The sequence below is a fragment of the Sorex fumeus genome, unplaced genomic scaffold (genome assembly GCF_029834395.1).
Source record: "Sorex fumeus unplaced genomic scaffold, SorFum_2.1 ptg000111l, whole genome shotgun sequence".
In the NCBI taxonomy this organism is placed as follows: Eukaryota; Metazoa; Chordata; class Mammalia; order Eulipotyphla; family Soricidae; genus Sorex; species Sorex fumeus.
Window position 1 is genome coordinate 7,767,437 of NW_026606168.1, and position 10,603 is coordinate 7,778,039.

Consider the following 10,603-nt stretch of genomic DNA (forward strand, 5'->3'; position numbering starts at 1 on the left):
TGCCGTTAACCACACATCAAGAGGAAATGCACACTAAACTTCAAGATAGAACCTCCACAAGGGTGCAAATACCTTTTCCCGATGAAGCAAGAGAAAAATGACACCCACTTAAAACCAAAACTGAAGCAGAACATAATAAGGCACTCTCCCACAGGGAAATTGATTCTGTGCCACACACCTACAGGGACAGAATGTGGAAACCTCCCATAGTCTAAGGTAAAAATATGACATATTAAACATTAAGGTATATTACATCTGACTGGCCAGATTCAAATGTCTTCTGAAAGAATCCATTACATGAATGGGTAAGAGATACCTGTTGTGCACTGCTTTGTTTGGAATGACACAAAGTATACCACTTGCCAAAACTAAGTGTGTTTGTGTGTGTGTGTACTGACAGAGATAGATGTACATATACCTGTGCATATACATAATGTTCTGCAAAAGTTTAAAAATTAAGAAAAAAGTTAATATTTAACTTAAGAATGCACATGAGGAGCCATAGCAATAAAACAGCAGGTAGGGTGCTTGACTTGCATGCGGCCAACCTTGGTTTGATCCCCAGCATCCTATTTGGTCCATCAAGCACTGCCAGGAGTAATTTCTAAGTGCAGAGCCAGGAGTAACCCCTGAGCATCACTGTGGGAGCCCCCGATCCCGTGGCCACCCCCCAAAAAAATGCACATTTGATTTGCTAGTCATACATTTGTTCCTTTTATCTTATAGCAAACAGAATCAACAGGCCAGAGTGATGGTACAGAGAGCAGGATTTCTGACTTAAACATGACTAACCTAGGTTTGACTCTCAGTACAAAATATGGCCCCAAGTGCCCCAGAGGGGTGCAGGTAAGGTCCCTCCCGGCCAAGTGGCCCAGCCTCGGCAGCCAAACTCAACCACTGCCATGCCCCCAGTCACTCTCCACACACTTGGGCCGAGCCTCAACCATGAGTGAACTTATCCCTGGACATCTTATACCTCATACCACTTCAAGAGTAGAGCACCACATTTGATGGGGTTTAAAGGAGAAGGCAACCAATCTTTGAGAGAAATATATTTTTACAGATATATATACATATATATACAGATATCACTGTTCATCGATTTTCTAGAGCAGGCCAATAGCATCTCCATTGTGAGACTTTGTTATTGTGTTTGGCATATCAAATACATCACGGGTAGCTTGCCAGGCTTTGCCATGATATATATATATATATATATATATATATGTGTGTGTGTGTGTGTGTATGTATGTATATATATATACATACACACACACACACAGTTCATCCCTTAACATATTATTAATCTCTTAAGAAGGGCTTAATGATGCTGAAAGTAGACTATAGACCAAACATGACTGTCACCCACTGCCTCTTTTGCAAACCACAACACCCAATAAGAGAGAGAGAACAAAAGGGAATGCCCTGCCACAGAGGCAGGGTGGGATGGGGGGTGGGAGGGATACTGGGATCTGTGGTGGTGGGAAATGGGCACTGGTGGAGGGATGGGTATTTGATCATTGTATAATTGAAACCCAAGCACAAAAATTTTTAAGTGTGCAACTGTACCTCATGATGTCTCACTAATAAAAATTTTTTTAAAAAAAGGGCTTAATGGCCCCTGGATGAAATACAATAATCGTTACACATTCTCCTCTAAGAAAAGTTTCTTTGGAGCATTTTCAGTGGTTTATTCATAACAAACAAAACAGAATGAATTATTTTGGTTCTGCTTTAGGGCAGGGGTTGGGGTTCTGAATGAAAACATCCAAATATGGTGGTAGGAAGGTGCAATGGTGGTGGGATTGGTGTTCGAATATTAAATGTAATCAAATACTGTGAACTACTTTATAAAATTATAATGAAACAAAAGTGTGTGTGTGTGTATACACACACACACATATATATATATGGTAAAGGCCCTCCCGTTGATCGTCGATTTGCTCAAGCGGGCCCAGTAACGTCTCCATTGGAGACTTTGTTGTTACTGTGTCTGGCATATCGAATACTCTCGGTAGCTTGCCGGGCTACATATACATACACACACGTCCCTGAAAGCCCTGCCAGGAGCCATCCCTAGAGCAGAGCTAGAAATAAGCACCAAGGGTGTGGACCAACAACAAACCAAAACCAAAATCTAATGCTATTAAAATAGAAACCCCATGGGGCTAGACAGACAGTAAATCCTGCAAGGCACTTGGGTTCAATCCTCTGCACCCTATGTGGTGTCACCAGTCCTGCCAGGACTGACCCCTAAGTGGAAGAGCCAGAAGAAAGCTCTGAGCACTGCTAGGTGAAGAAAACTAATCGACAAACAGAAAAAAAAAACAGTATTTTTCATTTGAAACTAGTTTTTAATTTTCCTCTTCAATTCTCCAGCTTAAGCATTTATCACTGTACATTTGTCTCAGAATATAGTTTCAGCCATATCCCATAGGTTTTATTACTTGTTCAATAACTTATTTTATTTTAACTTTTTCTTTGAAAGTTTATGGGAAAATACCTTTTAAGCTTCTGATTGGTATCTTCGCTGGAGTCTTTTTTTTTTAAAGTAGTGTGCATGGTGGTGGTGTTTTATAGTGCTCAGGGATCAAACCTAGGACTCACTGTGACCTACATATGTGAGGCATGTTCTCTACAACACAGCTACATCCCAGCTCCCAAAGTATTCATTTAATCTCATAGACCATTTAGCTTCCATAAACACTGAGAGTATTTCTAAAGAAAAAAGATTTTATAGTAGATTTATAATATTTAGTTTGCGATGGTTATTAAAGTTCATAAATTAAAGGAAAGAATTATAAGCTAGATCATTTAGTAACTTCATTGGTGAATAGCAACTATGCATGAAGTCATACGTATTTATTACATACTTGTTTTTCTAAGAATTAAGGAGCAGTCTTTAACATCAACAACTCTGAGGCCGGAGCAACAGTACGGAGTAGTGTGCCTTGCCTTGCATGCCGCCCACCGGAGCTCAATCCCAGCCGCCACATATTGTTCCCCAAGTCCAACCAGGAGTAATGCCTGAGCAGAGTCAGCAGGAAATTCTGAATACTGCCAGGTATTAAATATGGGTATTAAATATGGTATTAAATATTTATTAAATATAAATATGGCTAACATATAAATCAAATCCAAAACTTCAATAATTCTATAAAAGAAGGTATCTAATGCTAGTGCCGAGGAAGGAGCTTCCATACCACACTTGCCTAAAGGGATGGTGGTCCAGGGAATGCGGAAGGTATGCCAAAATATTAAAATCAAGCCAGTGACATAACACGAGAGTGTGTAAACCTCCAATGTGTTGTCACGCCTAAGGCCTTTGTTTACTTTTTTTAAATATCAAACTGTCCTAAATTTCCTAAAATAGAAACATTCTGTCTTCTATTAAAAAATGAGTCCCATGACTTAAAGTTCACATCCCTTTATACCACTTTAAAAGAACCCATTCCGCCAAAAAAAAAAAAGCATTGTGTCAATTTTTTTTTTCTTAGAATACCTCACTCTTGCAGCTAAAACTGAGCAAACTGTTTTGACTTAATACAATCTTGCTAAAAAACAATACTCCTGAGATACTGTCCTGGTTCAAAGTCCTTCAGTTATTATGCGACTAAGATGCTCAATTTCAGCACGATATTCCCAGTAATTTACCTAATTTCCTTTTATTATGTTGATCAACATTGACACAATTTATTCTTTTATACAAAGATATGTATTTTTGAAAACAAGTAATTCAAAAACAGCAGTATGAATGCCATCAAAGAAGAAAAGGCTCAGATTTTGATTTTAAGTTATACTTGTGCAAGTCTCCAAAGAATTTAAGATGAATGTAGAAAGTATGCATTAAGTACTGCTTTATTTTAAAACCACACTTCTGTGAATTGCTAACTAATACAATAATACATAACTAATACAATATTAAAACATAAGCTTTAAAGCCATTTTCATAAAGCATTTTCATAACATCTGAATACAAAGCAACAATGGTTTAAATAAGGAGAAAAAACATGGCTGAAAATGTAAATTGAACACACAAGGTCTGCTTTTTAAATTACTTTTTACCTACTTAAATTCTCTTCATTAACTATAAAGGTATTTTATATTTTTGTTCCAGATAAACTGGAAAAGCTATAACAAAATAGTGGAAATAGGGGCCAGAAAGATAGTATAGGTAGGGTGTTTGCCTTGAAAGTGTGTGACCTGGGTCTGATCCATGGCACCCCATATGGTCCCCATATGCATCCCATATGCATCTTCAGGTGTAATTCCTGAGTGCAAAGCCAGGAGTAACCCCTGAGTATCACCAGGTGTGGCTCAAAAACCAAAAAATAAAAATTTTTTTTAAAAAAAGTGAAAATAATCCAGGACTCCAAAAGATGAAATCTTTCTAGCTTAGCCACCAACCTATCATTAAATGAATGATTTTTAGCCTTTTTTCCAAGACAAAAAGAAAACGGGGGGGAGTCTTGTACCAGGAAAGTGCTAATATATATATATATGAAAATTATTCCTTCCTGATCATTTTGGGGCCTCTAAATTAATTCACTACAGTATGAAGCAGGTAAAGTAGCTCAATTTTCCCAGTGTTAGGAAAGGGAAAGTGGCTCAAATTATTCCCTCACCTAAGAGAGCTTGGGGAAAGTGGCAAGTGACAGTACAGGAGGATAAAGAAGAAAAATTCACTGAAAACCTTTAGAGGCCTTTCCCCCCCTAAACCTCACACGTCTACAAGCATTTTAACAGCTGTGGATGGGAGGAAGAGGCTCTTCGGTTCAAATAATTTACTCAGAGTATTTGTTCAAAGAAATCACACAAATAGCTGTGCAAAAAGTTACCCTCTAAACAGTTAATTATCTTTCCCCTAGGATGAAAGGGGTCATAAGTATACATATGGTTGCATTACTGGTTACAGTTCTGACATCCTCAAGGACCGAAATGCGTAACCCTTTCGTTAGTGACACACAACAAGAAAATCGTTCAAGACTATTTCCAATTTATCTCTCGGGCTTGGCCAACTGGGCATTTTTGATTCCTAACTTCAAAAACGGGTTTTGTCCAATTGGATACAAACTGTATACAGAACCCTCCGGCTCACAGCTAACAACAAAAGTCTATATATTTACCAAAGGCTTCAACTGCTTTCGTTTTGGTAAATCCATGCCAGGGTTCAGAAAAACTCAATCCCGGTCCCAGTTCCTACTCACATTTGGAAAAAAAAAAAAAGCTCCTGCGAAAACAAACACACACAACAAGGCAGCTGCGCTTTGCCGGTTCCTCCCCAAAAAATAAATACATAAATAAAATCAAAATGCACTCGCCAGATAATGCACACTCCAGAAATCTGGGAATCTTGTCTCATTTAACTAGGGGCGAGTCATCCATTGGCAAAACAATCAAGCAAATTTTCCTTGATCTATTTGCCTAGTTCACCACTGGGTAAGGCCTGCAACTGAGTGGGGAGGACGAACAGGGAATAACTTCGATTTCATGAAATTAACTAGTCTTAGAGGTCTCGAGAACGGAAAACGCTGAATCTTGGGCCCGGGGGTGGGGGAGGCGACGACTTTATTTCTACCCAGGCGGCACCCCCGGCCTCGCAAGGCCCCGCCGGCGCGGACAACCAAGAATCCGACGCAGACAAGAAAAACAAAACGGGAACACTCCGTGGGACCATTTTGTGACTCGGAAAACGCACTCGGAAATAAAACTCGTGCTTCAGGCCCTACCCCTTTAAAAGAAGAAAAAAGAAAAACATCATCTCGATTCTTCGAAAAACGCTGTTTGGACTTTGGGTTTTTGCTAAAATCTTGGCTAGAAGGGCCAAGTGGAAACTGAAGCAAAAACAATGCTTCGCTCAACAGAATGCACGGCTCCGTAAAAAAAAAAATAATAAATGATTAAAAAAAAATAAAAACAACAGCCCCTGGCCTTCCCCTGCCGCCCCGCGTCCCTGCATCAGGAGGGATCACACATCCTCGACGGTCCTTCTGGGTGAGAAGCCTCCCGAGGCCGGTCCACCGTGAAAACACATTCCAGAGCTGCAGGGGCTGGGGGCTGGGGTGACGGGGCGAGGGGGGAAGGGGGGATGCGCCGAAGTTACAAACCTCTCGGGTGAGCGAGGACAACTTGCGAGACTTGGGGCCCTTCCCGCGGAGCAAAGAGGAGGCGCAGACGCGGGTCGTCCCCCGCCCACACACAAACCCCGGCCTAGGGTGGGCGCGTGCCGGGGGGCAACCGGGGGCTGGGGGGGGTGGGGGAAGCCCCCCAAGCTTGCGGCAACAGCATCTGGAACAATGCACGGGAGTAGGCGCCGGGAGACGAGGCTGCCGGGCCGGGCCGGGGGGGGGGGGGGGGGGGTGGGGGGAGAGGGGCGCGACGGACCCCCGAGGAACGCGAACCCGGGAGGCAGCCGGCGACCCCCCCCACCACACACACCCACACACACCCACACACACACACACACACCCCATCACCACCGAAGCCCGGCCGGGCGGCCCAGCCCGACCCCGCGTACCTGCTCTGCGGGGGCTCGGTCCATGGCGCCTGCAGCCGCGACGGCTCTCGCTAGTCCCGGGGGAGAGCGCCGCGGGCCGCTTTCTCCATGGCCCCGCTCGGCCAGCCCCGGGCTCGGACCTCCGCCCCGAGCCGTCGCTCCCCGCCGCCGAGTCCGGGCGACGCCACTGGCCGAGGAGGCGGCTCCAGCTCCGGAGATGGAGGCGGCGGCGGCGGCGGCGGCGGCAGGCTCGGGGAGGGATCATCTGGGACGGAAGCCGAGGAGGGCCTAAATAGGCGGCAGGCGCACTCGGAAATGGAGGCGCGCGCAGGGGCAGGCCGGGGGCGGGGCCGCGAGGGCCAGGGGGCGGGGCGAGCGCGGGCGGCCGCGGGGCCGCGGGTTCCTTGGCTCGGCTGATCCACCCCAGTGCAAAGGCCAGGGGGTAGGGGCCTTCCGCTGCGCCGAGCTGCTTTCAGGGACGCTCTGCTGGCCCTCTGGACTTTCTGACCGCAGGAGTGCTCGGGACACCTGGAGGCAAACTGAGTCACTGCCCTGTGATCTCAGCCCTTCTCTTAGCGACGTTGGAAAAGTTTTAGCTGCCCGCTGCTCTACCTGTGGGTCCTTCCTGGTAAACCCGTTTGGAAGGGTAGAACACCACAGACTGGCCACCGGAGAGAATGAGTCAGGAGACGCCACACGTACCAAGGAACCCCCTGCCAGGCCCAGGCTGGCTCATATCTGGACTCACCTCCAAGCCGAGCTCGCCTTTCTCCTAACCCTTCATTTAACCCAGAGTCTGTGTCATACTGCCCAACAGGCAATTACACATTCTGATGCCTCCCCCGGCTGTACTTACTGGCTCCTTTCTCCAGCTCACGAGCTCTTTGAGGAGAGAGATTTCCACGAAACTGGACGTTGGTTAGCCAAGAGTATTCCGGCAGACAGACTGACAGTCATAGCCGACACAAACCCACCCCCAGGAGTTCCAGGGTCAGCTCCAAGGCTCCGAAGGAAAATGGAAAGCTATGAATGCTAGATTAGACTTAACTGGAGGAAGAGAAGGACGTGAATACAGATGACCGAGGGGAGGGAGGTCTAGTGCAGGTTACTGACAGCTGCAAGAAAATAATTCTTAAAAATTGCTTTGTCATGCTTGTAGAGACATCAGCGGAAACTGAACTGCCTTTTCAGTAAGGCTAGAATGTTGGTGTGGTTTTATTTGAACAAGACTCCTCAGGGTCTGTGAAGCCCTAAAATGTCCTTAAGTTGATACTATATGGGTATTGGGGGGATGAGAGAGGGGGCCACAGGATCTGTGCTCAGGGATCACTCCTGGGTCTGTGGATCACTGTTCTGGGGATCACTCCTGGCAGTGCTTGCGGGGAGAAGGGAACCATATTCAAAGCAGGGGATGAACCTGGGGTGAACCACATGGCAAGTGCTTTAACCCCTGTGCTAGCTCTCCGGCAGCATGTAGTTTTGATCTGGTGTAGGCAGCGATGTTAGGTCCATAAGATTTATATCAAGGAGCTAGTTCAAAGGGCTTGAGTGAAAGCTTTGCCAGCCAGAGGATCAAGTTCTTTAGGGGCTCCCTGCCACCCTTCCAGCAACTGCCCAGCACAGTGCTAGGAAATAACACCCAGGTCCTAGCACTGCTAAGGGTGGCCCAAAAAAACAAACAACAAGAACAAAAATACCATATTCAGTTTGACTGAATGTTTGTAAGAAGGAACAGTTATTTGTATATAGTGATCTCTCATTTATTTAGTTTTACTGACTTTTCTGCCTCAAATATTAAACACACATATTATACACACAAATATTATACACATACACATTCATATATGATATATGAGCATCACATGAATGAGACATCCATACATTGTTAGGGCTCTAATTCCTATCATTGGATACTGAATGAATTTAAATTTGCTTAGAAAAATGGAGCTGTTTATAAGATGTAGTTATGTCAACTAACAAATGATTGTTCTCTGCAATTGAAAGATAAAAGAGCTCTGAATTTTCAGAATGCCTCTACACTGGTGGTTTTTATTTATGTGATTCTCCCATATGAGTAAAATGATACATCATATACAGTAATAACAGTAATAATGCAGCCATAAAAATACTATGGTAGTTTGGTTTTCTTTTTATTTCCCTAAGGAATGTCCTGAGAAAATGTAATTGTAGGATCTCCAAGGATCTTTCCACATTTTCAGACTTTCATAACTATGACATAGTTCTTATCAAGAATCTTCTGTGCCTGGGGCTAGAGCGATAGCACAGCAGGTAGAGCGTTTGCCTTACATGCGTCTGACCCAGGTTCGATCCCCAGCAACCCATATGGTCTCCCGGGCACTGCCAGGAGTAATTCCTGAGTGTATGAGCCAGGAGTAATCCCTGTGCATGCTGGGTATGACCCAAAAAGAAAAATAAAATCTTCTGTGCCTAAGATACTTAATTTTAAGAATAAACATATAAGAAATTATGATTTTAAATTATCAGTGTCTTCTTATTTACTAACACAATTTTTATGAAAGTTTCAGAATAGCACTAAATTTTAAATCCAAAAAGAAATGACATTTTAAAATACTGTATTTTTTAAAAGTTAAAAAATACTTCGTTTTATAGATAATTTGTATTTTAATTATTTTGTTCAATAGCAAATATTCATGTACCAGGGTACTGGACAATTAGCAAGATATTATGTGGGCCCCGACCATGTTTGTCTTGTGGGCAAGGCAAGACACACACAGAACAAATAAATTAAGGCAAACTAAATGGTATGCAAAAGGAAGTTCTGCTAGCTCTGCCATAATGTGGGATGGGAGACCAGGGAAGTCATATCTAAGTAAGTAGCATCTAAACAGAGACTTGCAGTCAGAAGGATAGTACAGCAGGTAAGGCACTTGCCTTGCACATAGTCCAAAAGTTCTGTCCCCAGGTTCATATGCGGCCCCCAGGGCCCAACTAGAAGCATCCCTGAGCACTGCCAGGGGTGACCCAAAAACAAAAAAGTAAACACAGACCTAAAGAGAGACTAGGATTATGATCAATAAAGGAGAAGTAGGAAGTTTGTTCCGAGAAGCGGAAATGGCACCTGTGAGAAAGCTGAGGTAAGAGAGAATCAAATTCTTTCATAAAAGAGCACACAAAGCACAGCCCAATTAAAAAAAAAAAAACAGGAAAAACAATGAGACTACAGGATGAGAGGGAAAATTCAATAGAACCAGCAAGGTCTCTCAGAAGACTTGAGGACACAAAAACCAGAGGAAGGGCTGGGGAGATGGCTCAAAAGGCTGAACAGCAAGCTTTGCAAGTGGGGGACTAAGTCCCACCCCTAACTCCATGTGGCATTTTAGTCGAAGGGAGCCAGGAGTAGCCCCTCTCCCCTAGCTCTGGATGAAGCCCATCCATCCCAAAAAAAAAAAACAGATACAGTGACTGGAGAGATGCAGTGGTTGAACTACTGGCTTTAGAGGTATTTTGATCCTAGTTCCAACCCTAGTGTCACATGATCCCCCGAGTACGCACCAGGAGTGGCCTCTGACCACCACTAAGTGTGACCCAAAAATGGAGAAAAAAAATCCTAGAAGGAGAAATTGGCCTCTACTGGGAATAGAAACATTTAGGGACGCATCCAGCATAACAAGAAGAAAGACTAGTATGACTAGATACCTTGATTGGGGAACAGTCTGCCTACTGGCTTCCCTTTCTCAGTGAAGTAGGAGGAAATGCTATCTGCTGATCATGAAAGTGGGCAGTTGTGATGATCCTGAGCATGTCAATATTCAGTAGACAAATATTGAGGACTTTTACGTGTACAAAATTAAACCAAAAAGATTTTTTTGCTTTTTGGGTCAAACCTGGCGATGCACAGGGGTTACTCCTGGCTCTGCACTCAGGAGTTACTCCTGGTGGTGCTCAGGGGACCATATGGGATGCTGGGAATCGAACCCGGGTTGGCTGCATGCAAGGCAAACGTCCTACCCACTGTGCTATCTCTCCAGCCCCCAAACCAAAAATTCAAAAACACTAGAAATATTGAACTTGGGTGCTAACCAATGCACAGATCTATGCAAGCTAAGTCTCTACCAAGATAATGTT

General features: G+C 44.0%; 1 protein-coding gene across 2 annotated transcripts in view; it reads right to left on the minus strand.

Annotated features, from left to right (window-relative positions):
- SECISBP2L (SECIS binding protein 2 like) overlaps nucleotides 1-6,726 on the minus strand; it is a 66,479-nt gene extending 59,753 nt beyond the window's left edge. Inside the window, exon 1 of one of the 2 annotated variants that reach the window (XM_056135418.1) lies at nucleotides 6,518-6,726. In XM_056135418.1, the coding sequence (XP_055991393.1) occupies nucleotides 6,518-6,541 (24 nt within the window). In that variant the 5' untranslated portion in view covers nucleotides 6,542-6,726. The remainder of the gene's footprint in view (nucleotides 1-6,517) is intronic. The other variant, XM_056135419.1, reaches the window with a different exon arrangement.
- Between the last annotated feature and the right edge of the window lie 3,877 nt (nucleotides 6,727-10,603).